We start from the raw sequence: 25188 nt of genomic DNA, 5'->3' as shown, positions 1-25188 counted from the left end.
CCTCTGTCATCTCCAACTGGGTGTCATTCCATCAGCTGAAATTCAACCTGCCCATCCTGTTCCAGTTAAATCCCGCCCTCTTGGCTTCCATCGTTACATAAAACCCTCCCCTATCTTGCCTGTAACTTCATAAGCCTGATGGACTTCTCATTCTTTCAGTCTTTGATTTTTCACATGTACTCCTCTGTCAAATCCTACCATTTCGTTCTATGTAACATTTTTTGGAGTCATCCTTTTCCACCCATTTCATCTGCCAAAACCCTGAACTAGTGACACTTCATCCTGGGGTCCTTAGTGCTAACCTTTCTACTTTTCAATTGATTTCAACCGAAGTAGTCCCTGACTGTGCTGATACACTGATCAATTAACCCAAGTATCAGCACACAGCACCTTCTCGGGGATGAACAGGGGTTCCCATCAATGGACTTCAGAGCTCTCCATCACTTGGATGGCTTCCGCCCCTCTGTTCATCTGTGTCCTACAGTGCAGTCAAGCAAACCTAGTTATTTTTCCTGGAACTTCCATCTTCCTCCGTTGACTTTGAGGGTTACTGTGACCAACCCTGAGGCATGGAACAACTCTGCTGTTTGTTCAGCCACACTGTAGTTTGTTGCCCATTAAACCAGTATGTGAGGGCATTACATCTCCTCCACAGTGATGATATGCATTTAATTCTTCCTCTGAGCATCTCATTTTAATTATTTCAAAATACCCAAGGAATCAATTTTTCTATTTTCCAACAGCTCACATTTCAGTCAAAAGGAAAATCTTATGGCATTTATTTGGACACAGGCATGCATCTCACATCCAAACATACCATGTGATTCGGTTGGTCGGATACATCTTTTTTCCGAAGCATCCAGGACCATTGGGTGAGCACAGAAGCACTTAAAAGAGCCTTCTGTATTAATGCACTGGCCGTCAATACAACTGTTGGGGTCTTGACACTCATCTATGTCTTAAGAGAAAAAAATGAAAGAAAATCAGCAATCAGTTGGGCCTCATACACTTAACCCGACTTAATACACTGCTAAATTTAGTCCAGATTCCAGGGGCTGCCACATTTTAATTAGCTATATAACATCATCCAAAAAAGAACAGCCATGACTATAAAAATGCTAAGTTACAGTGATTGGAAAAATAACATTGCTCTAATGCTGCTGACATTAAATAAAGAAAACATTTAACAACAGGATATGCTTAGAAATTTAAGATAAAATGCCTCTTTATGACAGTTTTAAAATTATTTCCTTTTGCTATGTTTTTCAGCCTGGGTATATGGTTTTCTGTTTAAGCATAAAGTCTGGGTCAGCATTTAAAAGTGACTTTCAGTGGTATGGTGTGAGTGATGAAACAGGAGGCTCCCCAGACCGAGAGAACTGCTTCAGTTATACCAGTCACCTGAAGTGTAATTCCACACTGAATATTAACTCTTTGTCTGAAATCTATTCAAATAGTAGTATGAAGGGTTTTCATTTTCTTCAATCTTGCTCAAGGAAAAGATCCATAAAAGATTTACCGATCTTTTCAACACGTGATTTAGATGCAAAGAAATTGTTCTGATGCATAGCATTACTTATTTCTTCCCATTTGTGTATTTTCACAACATATCACACTATATCCTTTTAAAACTTACCAAAGCACTGCAATTTGACGGGGTCATAGTATGTCCCTTGTTTACAGTAGCATTCGTAACCAGGCTGAGTGTTCAAACAGAAGCCATTTTTGCAGATTTCTTGTCCAAAAAGTAGGCATTCATCTGCATCTGTGGGGACAAAAATGGAGAAATAGAGGAGTCAGCTTTGATCTTTCAGTTAAAGAGAAGAATCTAACCAATACTGGGCTTCAAGTTAGATATTATATAATATTTATATCACAAAGAGTCTTAAAGACAAAGCAATATGAAGTTCTTAAACTTAGGAACAATTCACAGATGGAGAAACACTATCAGGCTTTTCTGTTTCAGGAACAATGCCCAAAACATTAGTAGAGAAAGTGTATTTGTAAATACAGCTTCAGAGATGCTTCTTCATATTTGACAAAACAGTCTGTAGATTTCCTAATGGCACCAACAATATTCTCTGAACAGAATACCCATAAGGCATGTGCCTTTCTATAAATATATATTTACATGTGTTATCTTACTTAATCCTCATGATAACCTTTGAAAGCCAGAGACAGAAACTCAGAATACTGAGTGAAGTCTCACTATCACACAGACTTACAGTGTTCCAACTCCCAACCCACGGTTCTGCCAGAGTCCATTGGGGCCTTCCTTCCATTGATTTCCGCTTGGAGGAGGCCCCGGGGATTGAACCCTGGCACTCTTGCGTGCTGAGCATGCGCTCTACCACTGAGCATGCGCTCTGCGAATGAGCTATATACCGTTCCCCGCTGGGCCTTCCTTCCAATGGTAGAATTCAAGGCTTTGTAATCAGTTAGCACCTCTGAAAAGAACCCTCTGCCTAGCCCAAGTCATGCTGTTACTTGAATGTCATATGTGCACACACGCTGCCAATTCACTTCCACTTGATTCTGACCTTTATAGTTGTCGCCATCGTCGTAAGAGGATTCTCCACTGGGGACAAAACCTTTCCCTCTAGGACACATTTCAGTGAATTCAGCTGATTTCAGGAGAGAGAAGGGGAAAAAAAAGTCAAAGAAAGAAAAAAATCAGCATCTTCCATGAGCACGTGTTTTAACTTCAGTTTTCCTTTCTCAGACTCAGGAACTTTAAGGCAAATCTTGCCATTTAATTCAGACAAATAAATTCAGTACAATTTCAAAAGTTACAGATTAGGTGCAAACAAATCTAAAGACTTCATAAGTTCACTTGTAATTTTTAAAAATCTTTCCTAGTTCACCCACATATTATTAACCCATGTTTTACTTACGGATGCAGTGGGGTCTCATGACTTATTTCTCCAACACTGTCATTTCTAGTATTTTAAATTCTTAATAAGAACTCATCAAGCAAAATCTTAAATATGAAAGCTCTAATTAGAAATAATGGTTAGCAAAAAATGATTGGTTTTGACTCAAAAATGGAATAAAACTGAATTATCTTCATGCCAAAATATCACATGGTATGTCGCAGAAACAGTATACTCTGTGACAGCGAGAAGTTTAAGGATTCATACTGAGGTAGGATACGGGTGTGGGTTCCAGCCCTGAGCAAAACTCACCTGAAGGTAATCTCATCTCAGTCTGACTATGGCAGGTACCAGTAGACGCTATCATTTCAAGGCTTCAATGTAATATCCCAAATGGGAACATTCCAAGGCCCGTGAACACCAGAGGACAAATGCGAGTGTGAACACACCCTTTAGCTGGTTCTTACCAGTCCCCAAGACGGGGCAGGGGAAGATCTCACAGTTGTCGCCCCACCCAGCACCAGAGGTACAGCAGCATTCTCGTTTGGTGACGTTGGGGGCCAGCACATTGTCACAAAGACTGGCATCATTCAGATTATAGTAGCATTCTTTCTTCTCTTCTGTGGGTTGATCCACCTCTAAGTCTAAACAGAGTGGAGAAAGTAAAAAAGAGTGTTGACAGGATACCCAAGGTCTACCTGTACCACAATGGAGCTGAAAACATAACGGTAAGAAAGACTGGATGTGCCAACAGCCCTTCATTCACAGAGAGCTGCTTTCCATTTCTGTCGGATTCAAGATAAAAATGCACTTGAGTCCTGAATTTTGGTGGATTTCTAACCCACCCCAAGAATGTAAATCTGTCAAAACCATTTCCTTTTACGTTAACCAATTACTTTATTCTTGTAAATCTGGCTGTAAGTAGAGTTTCCATATCTGCTTTCTTGCCAAACATAGGGCCATTCTTTACTGAGCTATAACACCTACTTAAATCAGTGAAAAATTTCCCCAACACTGACCAGAGATGTGGGGGCCACACAAAATATCTATCCTTTCAATGGTTACTGAGTCAACCATGCCCCCTAGTCTTTTCTGAAAAGCACAAAGCAGAAGATAACTAGAAAAACACTGCAGTAACCTGTCTACAAAATGGTCTTTCATTACTGGAAATCTAACTATTAAAATTGCTGCAGATATACGACTTTGAATGAAATCACAAGAGGCAGCTAAGCCTCAGGGTAGAATTTCAAGGCTGGATTCTATTCCGAGGTCTAGTGTGTCCTAGAGGAATATATATTCCAACAGACTCAGTTCAACCCTCTGTGATAAAAGACAAGGTTATATGATAAAATACAAATGATAAAAACAAATTCACCTACTTTCAGATAATACTGAAAATAATGCCACCATATTTGAATTATATGAAGAAGTTTGTGCTTTTAAAAAATGATAAAACCTCTTCCCTACTAAATGCTATAGAGTTCAAATGGCTGCCTATGACCCAGTTAGAAGTTACTGAGGTTTAATTTTATGAAATGAAATATTTTCATTAGAACTGCTATTTACAGATTCTTAACCCAAAGAAGCTATAAGGGACAAGGGTGAAAACATTTGCCAAAGAGGATAAGACTTTAATGTCAACACTAACCTTTTTTTTAAGTTGGTAGATAGTCATATTATTAGGAGAGTTTAATGAGCTTTTTTCATAACAGTTTCCTATATATTTATTTTGGCAGGGTCAGACTGACTGCGGAAACCTGATTAATATATCAAATAACAAAGGTGTTCTTTTTTTCACTGGAGTACAGTCAGTTACAATGTGTCAATCTCTGGTGTACAGCACAAAGGTGTTCTTCAAATGTAAGTTCATAAAATTCTACCAGAAAAGCTACTGCCCCTTCTTTCCTCTTACGGCAGTAAGAACTAGCAAAGCAGCAAACAGAGCCTCAACGTATAAATGGCTCTCAGACGACAGAACATCAGTGAGCATATAAAAGATCCCTCTCACTTGGTTCTGGCGAATTCTCAGATTGTTCTACCTTTGACAAAATTCAGCTTGGACTCCTAGCTTTAATAGCTGATGACAAATTCAAACCTAGAATAAGTGTCCAGGAAAAAACTGAAATGCTGATTCCTATGCAGGTTATGAAGTGGTTTTAAATCACTTCCTTGTGTGTGAAATTGGATAAAACCTGCCACATCCCTCATCTCAACTAGATTTTCCAGTGTGCAAAGGAGAGACACGTGCTTTGCTCACTCTATTGGAGCGAATCACCAACCAGTCCATTCTCTTCAGGAGGGGCTGCAAGTTCTTATACAGGGGATCATTGGGGAAAACTAAGAGTAAATATTCAAAATTATTATTAAATCAATCATGAACCCTGTAGGAAATCTTATAAAGGTTCTCTCAACATGTGAATAAATTAACAGCTTATTAATAGGAACAAGTCCACTCAGTCATGTTATTCAGTTGCCCTAAAAACATAGCTAGTCATTAATGAATGCATTCAGAAAGATAAATCAAGCCAGCAACACAACCAGAGTTTTGCCAATCAAGTTTACAGTGTGTGTTAAAAGAGGGCTCAATAATTGTTTTTTTTTCCCCTTGTGGACAAAGCTGTAGGTATGTTACAGTTTTTATTACAAAATGGAATACGATACAGCAGCACCTCAGTGAAAACTGCCATATTCATTAGACATGACAGGCTTCTGAGTCAAAAACTTTACATACATTTAAACACTATTTCTGCAATGGTTTTTACACTCACAGGAATGAAATAATTTTTGCTTTTTTTCTGTTTTTCTTTGTAAGGAAACTCACAGGTGATTGCACAAGGGGGACAATACCATTGTCTTATCCAGGTTTTACATTGGTTGTTACAAGTTTTGCTCTTATTTTCTTTCCAAGCAGTTTGAAGTTTCAGTGTTTACACAGCTGAAATTGAGGGTTAGTCAGGCCCTTATCCCTGTTTGGAAAGAGATGCAAATCCTTTTTTAAAAAAAAACTGATCCACAAAGGTCATTCTGTGAAAAGCAACAATTTCCCTATCTTCCTAACCTTTAAATAATTAACTTCCTAGAGCATTTTTCCATTGGGGGAACACTCTGATCAGTAAATACATGTCATTTCTTTAAAAATAATCTCTATGAGTTTGAGGTCACTGCTGTCAGGGGAGGGATGTTTCTATCAAAAAGTAACTTTAAAAGATCAAATCAAAAGTTATAGAAGATGCCAAGATCTAAAAAGAATGAATTCTATTTTTCTTAAAGATTTTATAAGATTAGTCGTACTACATATCTCATGCTGCAGATTTCTAAGAAATATATTACTTCTCCTCCAGCATTTCCAGATTTGATTTCTTAACTTGTATTAAGAGGTTGGCTTAATGTCTACATATAAAAAGCAATGTGAGTATTTTAATCCCAGGGGCATGGCCAGTGGTAAGAAGTGAGTTTTGGGACCTTTCACATGTGTGCTTTTTTAGAAGAAACTTTCACAGGTGCCTTTTCATGTGATATACAAAGTACCTCCATGAGTAGACAGTGCAAGTTATACAGCATCCGCACTTTTTGGAAGAGAATATTTAGGTTGGGTCCAACATCCCTGTGTCTAACGCTTTCCCCAAACCTCTTCTACGGGGCTTAGCTTCTTAGCATCCCAGCAAGCAAGAGTTTATTTTGCTTTGCCCTTTTTCTTCCTTCTTCTCTTTGAGACAAATGGGGAGGGGATAGCAGATAATCCCTGCTGGTACAGAGTTCAGTGATAAAGCCACAAATAAGGTGATCGTTTTCCTGTGCTCTGAACAGGAAGGGGTGGATTTGAGTGGTAGGTACCGTCTCTCTTGCTTTCATTAGAAGGAAGAGGATGTGTGTGTTCACTTGTAGGACTGTTTCCTGCTAATCTTAGGTTTGCTGTTGGGGTGAGGAGATCTGGATTTTTTTGGTTAATGTGAACATGAGCATTCTAAATGAGCCTTTGCTTTCACTTTGCATTTGCAATGTGTTCTGAAGGCGCCAATCCCCTCCATACTCTTCTGAGACAGAGTGATGACAGTGACCAAGGAGTCACATCGCAGATACGTGCGAGCAAACAATGCCCCCAAATGAAACAGCTGCCCTCGTCCAGAAAAAGACATTAATTTATAAAACCCAGTGACTGTGGTAATGTTCAGTTAATTACTTTCAACAGAATTACTCAGGAAGTTTTACTGTTTTTAAAATCACCACAGACACTAATGTTTTATACCGACTCATGCTTTTATGGGAAAGAGAATTCTAGTGTAATATTCCAAGAAGGAGTAAAAGAGAACTTGGAAATTCATTTCCCCCTCTAGTTTTCTCATTCAAAGACTCTGAAGATGAGAAGTGCGTGTGTGTGTATGTGGAACTTAGAAGAAAGCCATTGATGATTTTCAGAAAATAAGCATTGACAACAGGAATGGACTGGATACGAAGAGATGCAAATAAAAACGAAGACTGTAGAAAAGTGGTCAACTTGTGACAGAAATCAAAATGATCGTTAGAATGTAAAGAACAAGAGCGAAAATACTTTGAAAGAAGATTCTTCCACACAGTTTCCACTGTTAAAGATGTCAATCAGGTGGGGAATCAGGGCACGATAGTGCTAGGAAAGCAAGTGCTGGGCGTGTAAGCCACCCTGGAGGGGGTCGGGTGGGCAAGGCTATCCCAGAAGGCTGCCTGGAGGAGGTGCCATCTGAGTCAACTTCTTGAAAAATAAAAATAAATTGGCCAGAAACTAAAGTACAACAGAGGCGAGGAGGAGTAAAAAGTACAATACTTAGGACTGTGGGTAGAGCAGACGAGGGGAGAGGTGGTTTGCAGAAGGAGTCACGAGTCATGAGAACAAGGCAGGGATGATTAACATGGGGACAAGCAATAGCTGTGTTTTTAACCTAGGTGAGGGAGCAGAGGACAAAGCCAGTGTCTGTTGGAAGAAAGTCGCTTCAGGACCTTGCCAGGTGGAAGCGAGGGGTTTTTTTGGTTCTGTTATTTGTTTTTTGTTTTTTTGTTTTTTTCCTGGTGAGGAAGTTAGAAGAAACTGGGAAGAGTGAGCCTGGGAGAGGAACAGCCATGGGAGAGGACGCAGGGAGGAGAAAGTCTGACTTACGGACACAGTGCCAGACACGGGAGAAGAAGAGCCGGCATATCTGGGTGAAAGAGGCGGCTCCTGAAAGCAGCATAAAGCGCCGCGGAGGAAGAAAAACCGGAGCCGCAGCTCTGCACGAGGTGGAACAGGAAGCACGTCCGGCGACGGCGCCCGGAAACAGCGACGCCCCAGCAGCACGAGCCCCGTCATGACAGCCGCACAGGGGCACGGCCAGGGCCCGCCACACGCAAACCGTCTGGGAACACTTAAACGGAATTGTACAAACCATTCTTCCTTAGGCCTTATCTGTAGCAAATTCTAGGGTCCCAAATGCAGTTCTAATGCAACAGGGTGTCTCTCGTATTAAGAAGATAAAATGATTTATATATACCTGGTTCAAGTCTGTCATTTTGTTCAATTGATATGTCAGTTCATTCAATATGGGCACCTCTTTATCAAAACCTCTGATATTATTTTAGGTGCTATACACAGCAAACAGAAAATTTCATAAAAATAAAAGCATGATTTGGTAGTAAACTCTTCTCACTATTATCTTTGAAGGTGGGAAGAAACTTGATCTTCTTTTTTTAAATAACAAATGAACATATTTTCCTCAGCTTTACCTACATTCATGGTATAGATCCATTACAAATACACAATAAGACCTCAAGAGTTCTATGGCATTTTACAATGTTTGCATTCTAAATTCTGTGGTTTCACTGTCTTTAATTTTTTTTTCCTACCAAAGGTCTTTTTTTCCAATCAGAAATTATTTTTTAAAAACTCCTTCAATGATAATTTATTTTACAGGTTAACTAAACACATTAAAAAAAAAACCCACTCTGCCAAATATAACAGTTGAGTGATATATATGGTCTCTTGCCTTTAAAAAAAAATGTACATATACAAAACCTGTAGCGGACCTCCCTTGGAAGAGAGAACAAGAACGCTTTTTGAGTTCAATTGTCAGAACCACAAGGATGATTTGCACAATGTGTGCCCTGACAGCAGGGAGCTGCTCTTTTTTCCTTTTGCTCTGCTTGTAATTTAACCAAAGCACATAGAGGAAGTAGCCTCCCACCTAGAAGTGTTAGCAGATCATTCCTCCACTAGGTGTGGTCCATTATATCTTTGATAAAATGAATACTTATTCTACAGGACTAGCTAGGATTTAGACGAAGGGGTACAGAAGGAACACATTCTCGAATGCAGGGAGACTATTTTGTGCAGTAGGTACCAAGTGTCTGCCATAGGTGAGGCACTGTGCTAAGCGGTGAGCTGGGTTCCAGGCAAGGCGAAGAGGAATGACAGAGCATACAGGGTCCCGTTACCAAGCTAATGGATGTGGACTTCAGGCTGCAGGCAGTAGTAAGCAGCTGACAGTCTTAAGGATTTAAAACCAGATTTGTTTCGAAAATGTGAACTGGCAGCAGCATGGAGCAGGAATGGAGGAGAGGCAGGGAGAGAAGTCAGGAGGCTGCTGCCAGCCACAGTCCAGGTAAGGGATGCCTGGGGCCGTGGTAACAGAGGCGCAGAGAGAGGTCTGAAGAATACCGCTGAGGCAGAGTTGGCAGGATGAGGGCTTGGATGGATAGGGAGAAAAATTAAAGTGTGACTTCAGGATTTCCAGTATGGCATGTTCGGCAATGAATGAGTGTACACAGGGAGAATAACAGTCGGAGGAGGAACAGTCATTAATTTGGTTTCGGATAATTTCATGTGGAGACGTTACAAGACACCCTGGGGGAAAGGTCCAATAATAGGCAGCTGGGAACAGAAGTGTAGCACTCAGAAGGCAGAAGATAGTAACTTGGCCACCCACACCATGTAAGTAATAGTTGACCCGGAGAAGAGGATAAAATATCCCAGGAGGATAGAGTAAAAAGAGGGCTAAACATGCAACTCTCCGGGACATTATTTACGAAATGGTGATTGAAAAAGAATCTAAAATGAGACAGAAAAACACCAGTGCAAAAGGTAGGAGGACAAAGGGAAGAGTAATGTCCTGAAGTCCATCAAAGGGGAATGGGGAGGGAAGACGAGAAACCACCGTTGACTGTTTCAGAGATGGAGTGAGACACGAGACTAATGGCTTGAGCAGACAGACGTCACTGATGACCCAAGAGGAAGACGTTTCACCCAGATGAGGGGTCTGAGGGCCTGATCTCAGTGTACTGAGGATCAAATGGGAGACGGTTCAACGGAGGTTGGGGGAGTAAGGATGTCCATTTAAAGAATCTGGAGGTCAAAATGGTGACAGATTATCCCTGGACAGTGACACTGCAGGGGATTTTCTTTCTTGATTCATTTTTGTATTTGCCAATTTTCTAAGAATACACATTAATAATGAGAGCAAAACAAAGAAATAAAGTGAAAAGGAAGCCAATTTTTAGGAGAATGTGGTGTCATGGGGTCCTCGGCCTTGAGAAGTAGAATTAAGTGGAAAGATCCTGGAAGAGGGTTTCTGGGCCAATATCTGCAAAGAATTAGCTATATGACCCTAAGAATAACATTTAGAACTTCTCTCTGGGCCTTGACTTCCTTACTTGTAAATGAAGGAGCTGGGCTGGATGAACACTGAGGTGGTCTCTGGATGTAGCAGTCTAGGACGTAGTTTGTGATGTGAGAATGAGCTCTTAAATATATTAGAGAAAACTGGTATTTAAGGAAACACTATCATGAATTTTGTAAAGAATAAATATTTTATGATGTAAATAATCACTCCAATTTATACATCTTATAATTTCTGATCTTGTTTATCAGCTTTGCTTAAAGTGAGGAACAGCTGCATTAATAATAGTATATCTTTTTCTTTTCATTATATCTTCTATTATAAAAATGAAATTCAGTTCCTACCACATAGTCTCCTCTGTGCACCAATCAAAGCAGGGAACAGCATATTATGGGTAAAGTGTGAAGGCTGCAGTTGCCAAGACTAAATATTGACTGCTTCCTTTAGAGTGCCCAAGGACATAAAGTTGTTATTGAGCAATTATCACAGGCACTGAGGAAATGAAAAATCAGGCTATATTTCACATCCATACGCTCTCATAGGTGATGAGAGGTCTGGCCTGGACATTTTTTAGTGATTTCTGTTTCAGGTGCTTTTAGGCAATGCATAGCAATGTAAATGAGTGGCCAAAGGCCCAGGCAGTGAAAACAACAGACCAGACGTAAAAACAAAAAATTAGGTAGGAGCCAAGAAGTAGTTTAGAAATAAAAATCCTAGGTCATTAAAGTTCTAAAGTACCTTCAAGGTCACCTAGGACAACATCCTGCTGGAAGTAGGAGGCCTTCTGCCAGCCAGTGGGGGTCCTACCTGCTCTTGGACATCACTAGGGAAACACCCACGATTTCATGAGACAGCTGTGTGCTGACTACCTCTGGTTATTAGAAATGTCATCTGCACACTGATCCGAAACCTGCCTTCCTGACATCCACCCAATAGTCCCAGGTCTGTTCTCAGTAAGACACCACCTCTGATAACTATTCTGCTGCTCCTTGTCGGAATGCCTGCTGCCCTGGGGAAATTCTACAGCCAAGCGAAAATACTATAGCCTGGGTAACAAATTTATCTTTCTTTTCTTAATTACTTTCCAGGAAGGATGAGATCCGAGCTGTTAGTCTAACATGTGTATAATGAAACTAGCTTGAGTCCCTGATAAAAACTTGAACTTCAATTTGGTACAAAATGTTTTGTTCCATGTAACAGCAGCTTCTTTGACGGGAGAAAGACACACACACTTTTAACCAGCCTCCACTTAACCAACTTGTTCGATCAACCCAGAAAAACATCCTGGCTTATACCCATGAGCAGGTGGAAGGCCTACAGCCAGTTGACTGTTCTCGGGTGGGTCTGCACACTTCTGTTCTGATGTGTTGAGTAGTTTGCTGGCTGACCGAGACCCTGCTGTGTTTCTTCTCAAACCCTCTGTGCCAATGTATTGATCTTTGTAATTACATAAATAGTACATAAATCAAGAAAATATGAGTGAGTAGAAGACTTGTTTCTAGAACAAGTAAAAGCTTTAGAAAGACTAAGGTTGAATTAGGGGGAAAAATGCTATCAAAGGAGGTGTGGATAAGACAACTGTAGAAAATTGAGAAAAACTAAAAATCTAGAGGGATTTTGCACTCATTTACTTTGAAAAGGCCTTTCAATTCTTACTCCCTTTCAAGTAGGTGATGTAGATCATGCTTACTAGATGTGGTTTATGCAAGACAAGTCATGCAGAATACAAATGGACTTTCACTCAAAGACAGAACTCAGCCCTTTTTCAGAGACTGGGGAATAAATGTATATTACAGGTTTTAAATTAAAATGTAAATATTTAAAAGACATTCTCTTTTTTATGATTTCCAGTTTTAATCACCTTTTTCAAACAACTGGTCAATTACTGGCTCTGATGAAGTCAGGGAGGAGGCTCTTACTGCAGTTTATAGCTGCTCTGTCTCTCAGGACATGGACAGACAATGGCTAAGATGAAGATGTCATCACAGACAATCTTAAGACTCCATATAATCAATTCAAGTTTGCCAAGAACCATACAAATTGAGGTATGGTAGAAATCAGAGTTGCCAGGAACTATACAAATTAATAAGCTCCACAAGTTACTACAGCAGATTATACTGACATGGACCAATAAAACAACTGAGTATGTTTGAAACAATTTTGGCAGAAGCCAGAGAACTATGGGGAAAATATGCAACAAATCCAGAAATTAAAGGATCAGATATAATGTTAAGAGGAAAGAGAAACTATGTATTTGTTGGTGGACAAGCTTTACCAAGCTGAGTTCTTTGCGAAAGCAGGAGAGTGCTTTGTGAACTCTGGGAGAACTTTCCAGAAAGTCACTCAACAAGAGAACAAGGAAATGAAGGGAGCAAAAAGGCAAAGCAGGTATTAGGGACTTGGTCACAGAAAAACTTTAAAAAATAGGAGATGAGGAACAAGGCTTACAAAAAGAGTCACTGTAACGTTTTAAGGAGCAATTTACGGGTGAGCCAGTCTAGTTCACCAAGAATGGTTCAGATGGTCTCATGATCCTATTAAGGCATCATTAACCTCTAAAAAAAGAAATGAGCCAAGTTCAGGACCCCAGACATGTCCCATAATTGAAGCTATGTGAAGTGAACGAACCATTTCTCGACATTACTAACACATTCTATCAGAAAAGGATTTGTTGAACTCATCTACAAAACAGAAACAGACTCGCAGATATGGTAAACAATCTTACGGTTACTGGGGGGAAGGGGGTGGGAAGGGATACATCTGGGAGTTTGAGATTTGCAAAGGTTAACCACTATATATGAAAATAGATTAAAAAACCCCAAATTTCTTCTGTAAAGCACAGGGAATGATACTGAATATCTTACAATAAACTTTAAGGAAAAAGAATATGAAAATGAACATATGTATATATATGCATGCCTGGGACATTATGCTGTACACCAGAAATTGACACGCTGTAACTGACTATACCTCAATAAAAACTAAATAAATAAAAGAAAAAAAGAAAAAAGAAGTATTTCTAGTTAAAAGGCCCCAACTCAGAAGAGATCACAAAAAGAAGAGGAATAGATAACCCTTATGTGTTTGGATTGTAATACTTCATTTTAATACTCCATATAGTACTTAGTTATTAACAAATGGCTTTTATGTATGTGATTTAAAAAAAATACAACTCTGTGAAGTAAATATAAATCTTGTTTTACAGTTCAGAAAAATCAAAACTCATAGATGTTGAATGACATGCCCAAGCTTACACAGTTGGGAAAGAGCACACCAGAACTCTGGTCGTTCCAATTTAAAGTATTACAAAAATTTGGAAAACAAAGGAAGAAGCTAAAATTACCATTAATTCCAAAAATTATCTTTTTATGTCTTCTTTCCTTCCCTTCCTCCACAAATTATGATCACTGGAGTTTTCACTTGACATTGTATCATATGCATTTATCATGGCTGCCTAATCTTCCTAGAGATCACTTAATGACTATAGAAAATTAGATGCAAATCGTTTAAGTCAAAATAAGACTGCAGGGAAGGGGCTACTCTACAAAGCCAAAGACAAATAAGAAAAAGGCAGTTATTTAACTAATCCTGTTATTGGCCAGTCAGGTTTTTGATTTTTGGTTTGTTTTTTTGATGAAAAGTCTTTTCTTTATGGCTCATGAGTTGTGGTGGTGCTCATTGAATGAAGAGCAACCCCTCCCTCCAGTCATTCTTTCTTCCCCTTCCTAGCCATCTGAATGACTGTCTGTACATTTAATTCTGCACCCCTCGCCTCAGAAGAAAAATGTGTGCAGATGAAAGTATTTTTTATATTTTATTCCCTATTACTTGCAAAGAGAAGCCTTTCACACAGAACAAGGGTACCCTACTGAGGAATAGTGAAAGCTATCTCAGAAGCATGGATACAATCAACCAGGATTGAGCATGACAGTAACACAGTCTCTGTTTCATTTTATTTGCGTCTCTAAGGGCCAGTCAGTCTTCTACTTTCCTCAAAATACAACCATACTATAGCCACATGGCACAACCTAAAAGGGTAATCTGGAAGTTGATGGATTTATCTGGAAAGCTATCAGCTCTATTCCCATTCGTGCCATGATGACACAGCCACTCTCTAGGGCCAAACTCTGGAAAAAAAACACCTTAAGAATTCCAAGTGGAAGGAAGCCTTTGTAGATCCTGAGAGGTCTATATGTTGCTTTTAATTTAGAGAAGTGTCAAGATACGTTTCTCCAAGGGCCAAGAAAGAAGAATTATGCAACTTAATGAGATGTTGCCATATTAAACCCTGAGCTGATGGCTCTCTGAGTTTTAGGCAATTCCCAGCCAATGTTCTCATCATTTTGGCTCTTCACCCTACCCATGGCGTCTCCAGCTTGGAAAGCACGTTAGAAGCCAGCTAGCTTCAACAGTCATCGCCCACATCCTAATTCCAGTGATAAGGCAGGCTCAGAAAAAGCATGGAAGCTTCCAGAAAAAGCATGGTGCCAAAATATCTGGTGATTTCTTCCCTCACTCCCAGAGTGTCTCGCCCCCAAACGGGGTAGGGACAGGCCCCTGAGATAAGCCCTCCAGCCCAACAGTGCCACTCACCTCCTGAGGCCCGGGAGCGGCACTGCCCGGTCATGGGGCTGTACTCCTGGCTTTCGTCGGCGCACACACACAGGAAGGATCCTTCTACGTTTTCACAGAAGGCTTCCCCACACACGCCACTGAGCAGCTCACACTCGTTCACATCTGGAAAAGGGAGCACAGATCAAGTCAGACATGCTCCTCACTCCTGACAGCTCTTTGTCTTACCAGCTGTGCCAGGGCCGGCAGTGTCTGCTGGACACAAGGGGTCCCCAGGGAGCCATCAGTCCCTTCTGCTCTTTGTGCGAAGGGGCTCCCAGAGGCAGGGCTGCAAGCTTTGGTTTGTGTGAAAGGGCTATGAAAATGCAAAGCGAAGTTTTCAAGTTCCAATTCCGGCTCTAAGGAACACCTTGGAATTGTACCTCGGGCATTGCATGTACACGTTGACTGCTTAATCTTCTCCTCCCTGAGGACATAATGAGGTCCTAAGTACTGATACTCTTCTCTCAGTTCTTAATTTGAGGAAAATTAGCAGCATGGGCACTTCAGAAACCATAGAATTCTTTAAATTCATTTTCAGAAATTGTTTTCAATCTACTCAAATGTCTAAAACCATAGCTCCCTAGCAGCCAAAATGTCCCTAATTTAACAACCAGGATTCAGGTTGTGTATCCCTTTGAGAAGTGAAGGGAAGACCCCTGGAAATAGTCACGGGGCTACATTAATCATTCATGGGAAACAAATCCGTCCAATAGCTTCTCAATGACTTCACTATGCCTTTAAAAACTCTGCTGGTGTTCCACAGTGTACTTTCTATTTTGCTAGATGTTTTTCTTTTGTACTTAAATATACTGAACTGAAACACAAAAAACTCACAGATAAGTCAATGTTATTCAATATTATGCAAGGACATAGCCAGAAAGAAAGGCTAATTTTATGCCTGCCCTTGCCCAATACTACTTTTTACCTTTTCTCCTCTGAAGAAATTTTACTCATGAGTGCCCAGTTAAACAAAGTACCAGACTTGACATCTGAAACGCTCATGTATTCTATGCATTAAACATGACTAAACATGTACAAACATTAGCTTTCATGAGCACACTCTGACATGGTTTATACAAAGTTAAACATTTGAGCAATTATCCAAATCATTTAGAAAAAAATACTATTTTCACTTGCTATACCCAGTTAATTGGACAAAAGGTTTATGTCTCTTGACTTATTTGGTTAATTACCTCAGTTTCCATTTCACTTTGTATATAAACAGATATAAATCCAATGAGCTGAGTTTTGCTTATAAAAAGATTTTATGACAAAGTAAAGCAGAGAGTTGGTATATTTAATCCACCTAGACAGTCATAATTTAGGCCAGAAAAATTGACTTTAGAAATTTGCCAGTTTGCATTTATCAATTTTAGGTAAATGTCAAGTGGAATTTTCCACTTTCTAATTTGTATTATTTCCATGGCTATTGAAATCTCTCCTACCAAACTGCATTCATTCAATCAAAAAGTGTTTTCTCGTTCACTCCTGTGGGTCAGACTGGGGAAGCAATGATGAGTCAGGCAGGCCCAGCTCCTGCCTTCAGGGAGCTCACCGTCAAGCCAGGGAAACCAATCAGACACGCGTACAGGCCAGGATAAGTGCTGGCAGTGGAAGTGCAGAGCGCTCGGAAAGCACGGAACAGTGCACCTGAAGCGCAGGGGTGGGCAGAGGCAGGCCATCAGAGCCAAGCTCTGTCTGAAGGAAGAGACCGTAAGGAGGATGGTGGGCAGCCAGGGTCCTCGCAGAGGGAACAGAGTGGCCAAAAGCTGGCCCCAGAGGGCTGACTCAACTCAAACCCCATAGAACACCCAGTGTGGCGAGGTGCATATGACAGGTGCTCCGTGCATATTTTTCAAAGAGAGCCTCAACAGACAAAATATACCACCACCTGTTGAGTTCATTAAATGGTCAGAGCTATTTCTTCTCTAAGGGTGGTGTTTTATGGTCTGAAATGAAACATTGACATAGGTTTGGTTCTAACCATCTGGCTGGTTAGAGATGAACACTAACCAGGGGCTCAGGAGCTATGTGGGCTCAGTGGTTGGGCATCTGATATCTCAGGAGTTAACATTTACTAAGCATCTACAACAGGCCGAACACGAGGCGCAGCCAGGACACACACACACACACAGTTCTCAGTCACATGGAGCTGGTCACACTGGACAAGGCAGTTACAGGCAGCACACACATGATTAAATTATTGCAAAAAAAAAAAAAAAAGGTTGTTAAGTACGGCAACAGATTCTGCTCTAAGTATTCTGGGAGCAGGTGGAGGGCTCACAGCTTAGCATTGAGAGTGAGAAGTGGAGCAGGGATGGTATCTGGGAGGAGGTGACATCTAATCTCCGGCTTCAGGAGTAAGCAGGATGAATCTAGGCTCGGGGAAGGGGAGGTCAGGAGGATGTTCCCAGCAGAAGGAGCAAAGAGCAGCCTAGTAACTTCCCAGTTATGTGAGCAACCATAAGCAGTTTTATGCCGCAGGAATGTACATGGTGAGGAAGCAGGTGGTGACGCTGAGAAGGTAAGTGGGGGCCAGATCACATGACCTATTAAGTCAAAATATTTAGGGAATAGGAGATGGTTTTTATCGCTTGTATTTTTTAGCGCAAAGGAGACTAAAGTAGGGGCTGGAACAAATGATTACAACAGTGTTAGCTTAAAAGCAGTTACTATTCAAGTGATTTTATCAGTAAACTTCCAAACAGATTGTTTTCCCAGTTTAATACAGATGGGAAATGAATGGATCCTTTAATTACAAATTTCCACACCAAAAAGTTACTGACTCCCCCTCAAACGTTGTCTGTCATGTAATGGACAGAGCTGTTTTTCTTAATTAAGAATAATGAAAAAGCCTTGTAATCTGTCAAGTTCTGAAATGAATAACCTTTCTTTCACATTTAATTATTCTAATTGCAAATATGTCTCACAATGAATTTGATTTAAAGAAATCATGGCTGATCAGAACTTGAAATATAAGGTATCTTCTTCCATGTGAGCATGTGCTGGACCATATTCTCGGACATCTGATGATATTCAAGATTCCTTCCAGCTCTGTCAATCCCAGAACAGACTGAAGAAATATGGTTGCACAATCCAAAGCATCATTTTACGGGTGTTATTCCTGGAAACAGAAACTCTTGCCAACGCTTTTCCTTAAACGCATTGCCTAAGGAGGTGCATTTTGAAGACAGACAAGATCTACCGCACACCAGACTCCATTTCCTGTGCAGGAGGGACTGCAGCGTTCCGCATACCCAGCTAAGAGTTTAAACAGATGCTCTTTTTAATAATACGTTTAAATCCTAAGTTATGCGTCTCTATTTCTTAATGTCCTCAACCATTTCAGAAGCCACGGGATCTTTTTGCACATCTTCAAACTGTATGACAAGATCAAATGATGATGAAATTCTGTCCCGATTACCTTGCTTCCAATCTCTCCTGTGGTTGATGTTTCTCTTCAATGGGGAGATGTGAAACATGGCGGTGAGAAAAAATCTAAAAACTCACCCACACACCCTTGCCCATCCTGTGGGGCCTGAAAGCCCTGATAACAGAGGCAGCGGAAGGAGCCAGCCGTATTGTCACAAAACCCGTGAGTGTCACAAACAGTGTTGTTTACACATTCATCAATATCTGCAAAAAAGACATGGAGCATGAGACACAAAACACAGACTGACAAACACCAGATATTAATGGGTAGACAGAGGTGCTCAACACACCCCGGTCAGTATGAGATGATCATGTTTACACAGAACGAACTTTTCAAACATTTTACATACAAATAAAATGTTTTGATGAACATGTCTCAACAGACAAAATACTGGGTTCTATGAGAAAACATTGACTTTTCCTCAGGAAATGTTTTCAAACTGAAATGATGGCTGCAATGGCTGTGGTCAGTGTTTTCTACATGTTTTCAACTCTTATTTGCAAGGAGAGTATATTCCTCCTGGGGGAACAGTGAAAGTATTGCCACCTTTTTGGATTGCAGTAAACGCCAGTAGTTCTATCTGCAGAACTAGGGGGTGGGGGGGGGGGGAGTGGAAGCATTGGTCTGCCTGGGCAATGATTTACTGAACCCTAGAGATAACCTCGGTCAAGCCTAAACAGCATTCTCTCGAAGGAAGGAGAGGAGGCGGAAGGGAAAGGGAGAGGGGCAGCGAGGTCAGGGAGAGAAAGGGCCTGATGAAATCAGCAGTGTAGCCAGCCAGTCCCAGTTACTCCAGAGGAGAGATTATAGTCACAAGATTTCCTGTCACCAAGTTATAGCCATGCAAGGTCCTAAATGTCAGTGCTGCTTCAACTGATGAGCCAGGGGCCAACTTGTAAATTCATTTTGTTCTTTATATGCTTGATGAGAAAATAGTTGTATGTTTTTATTCCCCACTAATAAAAATGTTCTCACAAAAGCAGTCTCAATTGTAAAGTTACAAATGGACCATCTGCTACAGTCCTTCTTTATCTTCACAGTTACTCACTTTCCTCCCCCTCCTCGCATCCCCATCATCCCCATTCTCCTTGTCGACAGCTGCGCCGCACACTCCCACCATCCAAGCTCCCTGTCTTCCCTGCCTCTGGACCAGACAGTCCCCAAACGTAAGTTGTGTAGAAACCGTCAAGAGGAAATGAAATTACTGCATCCAAATGCACATGAAGAAGATTTTACTTTTATGTTCAAATAATGACGTAACATAACAAATGATCAAGAAAATGACAAGTTAAATAGCACTCGACAGAATTTAGTTTGGGGGAGTTCATACTAACAGAGTTTTCTCTTTCTAAAATTTTTAACGCCGAGGCAAAAAATTTTCAAGAAAATGCATGCACGTAGATCCCTCGCCTCTCTTCCAGATTTCCCAACACTACCAAGCGTAACTTCGGAGACTGTCTCACTTTTGAATTGTAAAATTTGACTACAAAGGTTTCCTAATTTTCTCAGTTCAAAACTGTGTCCCTTCTCCTTTCAAGGCTGGGCCCGTTCTCCATCTCTACCGTCTCCTCTCCCTCTAGTCCCACCTGCTTATCCTTCTCCTGCATCTTCAGTGATTCCCCCGGCTCCTTCCCTCACTGCCCTCAAAAATGTTAAGATCTCTTAGAGAAAATGCTCATTCTTTCTGTCACTGCAAGATGTATCAAAAGAACTATCTATGCTCATTGCTTTTATTTCCTAATATATCTCATCAGGGAAAAGGGAAATAGTAACAATACTAATAACATTAACAACATTGGTGCGTTCCTAGAACATCTATGACAGTTCAACAAAATAACACATGTAAAGTGCTCAGAACATTGCCTGGCATGTAACACAGGAAGTGTACATGCTACCAACAACTCCTCCTCCCCCTCCCTTAAGGACTTACAATCTGTCCTTCTGAATTTTTATCCCACAAAACCCCTTTGAGAAAAACCACCAATGGTCAACTCACCATTAAATTCAATGATCATCTTCCAGTCCGTCACTGTCACCCTTGACCTCTATGTCTGGCCAACACCTTCTCCTTGACCTCCCTTTTCATGACCCCTGATAGAATACTACTCTCAGTCCACCTTTAACCACGATGGCTCATGCTCACCCTTTGGCAGCCTGAAGGTGCTGTGCTGTCCGCCAGGGCTTGGACGGGCCCTCCCTGGGATCTGCTCTTTCCCCAGGACTCCCGTCTCCTCTGGTCTCCGCCCTCTCCAGACTTTACTTGGCATGAACCCCCAGTTCTTGTCTCCAGCCGGGATCCTTCTTATTCTTGATCATTACCGTGTGATCCTCTGTTACCGTCTCCAATGTACCAAGCCTAAAACCACATTCACTGTCTATTTACTAAATTTCCCTTCCTGACCTTAGTGGGGTGTCTCACCTTTATCCTTCCTTTTCTGTATTTACATCTCACCTCAACTTGACAAGACTCCACGAAATTATTTCACATCTGAAAAAAAAATGAGTCTCTCTTGCAGCATCTCACCACAGAGAAGACCCTCAATAAATCTGTTCTGATGGATTTCCAAAGTCAGCATCAGGCTGGGACCACAAGGGACTGACTAATTACAACCATGGGAGGGTAACTGCACTGCTTCATTGGGTCCCTTCACACAGGACACTGCTAATTTCAGACTTCCTGAAATGGGCATGTGTTGAAGAGATTATGTTATTTACTGAACCACAGGATTTAGGGAATGGAAAGAAACTCAGAAGTGCTTTAATTACCGCTTATATACTAATGATTTCCCAGTCTCTCTCAAGGGTTGGTCTCTGTCCTTTGGAACCATTTATCTAATACCTATTGGACATGTTCGTAGTAAGGGAACTTACTGTCATGCTCCTCCTCAACTCACCTCCATTTCTCCTGCGTTCCCTGCTCCAGAGGACCCAGCCTGTAACCCCACCATGAACCTCAGTGTCAATCCTTCCCTCTCTCCTACTCCCTGTCCCCCCACCCCGTATCATACCTCTCATCTTTCCTGAAAGTCCTCAGACTCCTAATTGGTTTCTTTATCTTCAGTCTTGCCTGCCTCTCTCTAATCCATTCTCGACCAAACCGCAAACCTGCCAAGGACAGTACCTTGCCAAGCAACACTCAATACCTCTTTGTGGCTGGAGTGTACCAACCTCTCTCCTTGGCAGAACACAGATCCCAGAGCCCCCTTCATCATCTGGTGTCTGGCTACACATCTGGCCGTAGTTCTTAGCCAACCTCCTTCCCATTTTACACTCCAGCCCTATGATGATGTGTACTCAAGTTCTTTGAAAATTCTATAGTCTTTCATTTCTCACTGACTTCACGCACACCCCTGCCTCCACTAAAAATTCTCCCCTTTGCCTGCTTTGCTCAGAAACTCCCCCTGGCTCCTGGTCAGCCCCAGAGACACCTGCTGTGCAGTACCTCCTGTGTGGCAGACGTCAGGGCCCCTGCTTTGTGCTCCCAGAGCGTTTGGGGCCACTACAGTGCTTATCAGGGCTACTTTTGGGGGTGAGGAACCTTCAACTAACCCTCACCAGCAACTTATTTCCCTATAAAATGGGACAGTGGACAGCAAAAGAGGACAAAGAGAAAGCAGCACGTAGGAACCTGGTGGCTTTCAGTCCAGAATCTTGAAATGAAATCTCTTGCTTTCCTTTTTGTTACTTCCATGCACTTACAGGTAATGGTTAACGATGGCCAGCTCAGGAACTGACTAACTGACCTTAAGGTGAACAAATCCTGAGCTGGTTGTGAATTACTGGGCGTCTTGCCGTCTCAGACTTACTGTAATAGTGATTAGCAGGGGAAGTTTAGATGAGCAATATTTTGGATGTCAATGAGTAGGAAAAAATAACATGAAATGCCTGGAGACTAGCTCTTCAACAACTAATAATTTATGACAATGATATACTGTAACTCTCTGCAGTTTCATGTTTTCAACAATGAGATGAGGCAATAGCTTAATAAGAGGACATTGTTTGTTTCGCTCCTCTGACTAATGACCTGTATTTTAAAAGCCCATGATTTCATTAGAACTTTCTTTGATGATGTTAGCGCCGAGATATTCTTCTATTGTTAGTCCTGTCTGTAAATACAATTATAAGAACTGCTACAACTAAGATTAACTCTGTAAGAATAAAGCTAAATGTTAAGAAAATTTATCATTAGGTTACGATAAAAGCCCTACTAAGATGCAAACTTCATTAAATGGGTGAGCAAAACCCATCCCATTTTTGCTGAAGTTGAATTGTGAATATTAAATGAAATGTTGAATGATCCAAATACCGCAGGTTTTATTTTTGCGTAATTAAAGGGAATTCTATTAAATAACTAACAGAATTCTGCTTAGGCGTCTGTAAAAGCCATGCATGATGCCATCACCAGTCACCCCGTCCACCTGCTAAGTGGTAAAGGTGAGGAAGGCGCGGCTGTCCAGAGGTCTTGCAGTGGGCAACCCAGATGAGCTGGGTACACGACCGTGAGAGCTGATTTCTCATGCAAGTTTTTGCTCTTTACATTTCATTGAACAAGGCAGATACCTACAAATGTTATCATTTCAATGGAAATTAATTCAAGAAAGAATTATATAGACCCAAGAGAGCAGATCACTGATGTGAATTCTCCAATAATGAGATTACCTAAATGTCAGAAAGAGCAATACAGCATAGTCCTGGGCGAACGGAGCTGCCAGGGGCTTAATTTTAAAGGAACAGTGTTGTCCATGACTGACAGGCCCACACTTTGAGAGTCTTAACCATTGCCTTATTTGGGAGATGAATTTTCCTTACCCAAAGGCTTTTTACTTAGTCCATTTTCTCAATGAACCAACAGTTTTTCAAAACCTGCTGTTATTAGAGATTCTACACAGAAGAGCAGAACTCCCACCAGGTGCCGTGTACCCGCGATGCTCCCTTGGGATCACCCTCTCACTTGGGTAAAGTGAACCGTGCCATGAGATGAAATCATAGAGAGGAGGCAGGATTTTCCAAAAGGGGCCAGGGTCAGATAAACCTATTTACTAACCAACAAATTACAAAACTGTGTTCAAAGACCTCAACCACGGAATTCAAAACAAACCCTCAATGATTCCATCAGGTGTTCCATATTATACGCAGATCGCCTGTGTAAATGGGGAAGAAGGTCTGTGCGTATGTTCTGTCAATTAAATGATGTGGTTTTCTTTGTCTCAGTTTTTGGTTTTGTCTTGAATTAAGAAAAAAGTATCTTTTTCCTACTTTCTTAACATCTCTGACCTCTGTTTTGTTGACTTTCCTTTTCCTTATTCTGAGCAAGACATACCCACCTACTCCAGGAAGGGGCTTTCTGATGAGCCTGCCTTCGCTGCCAGGACTCTCTAAGAGGCAGGTGATGGGAACAGGGGTCACTGTTGGTAACGGATCACTCACAGGAAAATCTCCACAGCTCTTGCATGGCTGGGAAGAAAAAGCCTTCTTGTCATCAAAGCATTTTTGGATGAATGATAAGGTTCACTTCAACTCAAAGGGACTATGAAGATTATCCAGTTCAATTCCTTCATTTTAAGAAGCAAAAAAACTGAGGCCTACAGGGGAGAAGTAACGTGTCTCAAGGTTACCCAGTCAGTTGGCGGTAGAGCTGGCAAAGGAGCAGAGCCCAGTGAAGGAACAACTTTCTGAATCAAAGTCTGGCTGCATCTACCATGTCTTCTTGCCTCCCACCATGGTGATGGTGATAAAAGTCAGCTGGAGAGGATAACCAGAACTAACCCAATGGTGAACCCATCAAGTATACTGGAGTGTGTGCATTACAAAGATGGAAGCCACAACACACCCTCCTCGACTTAATACTCACTCACAGTTTACTCAAGCACCCTCCTCTTGTCCTTTAACCAGGCCTTGCCATCAAGTATCATCACACTTGGAATCTGAGTATCGGAGGTACTGCAGATCCTGAAGATGCTATTTTTCTAGGAGATCCTCAAGGGCCAAGGGGTGTGCAAGTCACGGAAGGTCCCAGGACCACGTCCCACATTGGTGCTGTGGAGCTCTCAGAAAAACGAAAATGACCCCCGTGTTCAGGCCCAGGCTTCCCAACCAACTGGAAATGGTTAATTATTTGGGCAGAATCTTAGGAGAATAAGCCAAAGAAAGGGGGCTGACACTGGAAGGGATGGAGGGTTCCTGCTTCAGGGGAGACATGGCCCTCGTGTTCCTTACTGAAAGCAGACCAGGAGACAGTAGATCCCGGCCAAGAAGTGGGACTGAACAATGTTAAACAGCTGAATAGCTGCCCGAAGGGGTTTTTAAATGGCATGGCTGCTGCCCAAAAGAGATTAAGGTCTCTCTCACAGCACAGGAGAGAAGCCAGGAATAAACGGAAGATGAGCGCAGGCCTAAAGAAAAAAAATAAAATAAAATTTAGCCAATAGGAAATTAAAAACTGGATTTGGAGATGGTCCAGACAATACAATAAGGATATGGAAAGAGCCTTTTAAAACAGGTCCACTGAGGTCTGGCAACATCAAGAAGGCTGAAGAATATGGGCCTTATGTTTTACGGAAAATAACTTTGTTCTGGGAAATGGGCATGAGCCAGAAAACAGACCAAGATGACGCCCCTGTGTCAAGGGTGACGGCCACGCCGCTGCCTG

The 25188-nt window shown here is 41.4% G+C and overlaps 1 protein-coding gene across 1 annotated transcript in view; it reads right to left on the bottom strand.

The window, feature by feature from the left end:
• Window positions 1–25188, bottom strand: part of LTBP1 (latent transforming growth factor beta binding protein 1) — a 369767-nt gene that overhangs the window by 23953 nt on the left and 320626 nt on the right. The window contains 6 exon segments of the mRNA XM_032497326.1: window positions 818–958; window positions 1637–1765; window positions 2541–2624; window positions 3341–3517; window positions 15086–15229; window positions 18617–18742. Coding sequence (XP_032353217.1) covers window positions 818–958; window positions 1637–1765; window positions 2541–2624; window positions 3341–3517; window positions 15086–15229; window positions 18617–18742 — 801 coding nt within the window.

Source organism: Camelus ferus, chromosome 15, assembly GCF_009834535.1.
Source record: "Camelus ferus isolate YT-003-E chromosome 15, BCGSAC_Cfer_1.0, whole genome shotgun sequence".
Lineage (NCBI taxonomy): Eukaryota > Metazoa > Chordata > Mammalia > Artiodactyla > Camelidae > Camelus > Camelus ferus.
The sequence above is the reverse complement of the archived record's forward strand: the minus strand, read 5'-3'. Positions and strand labels throughout refer to the sequence as shown.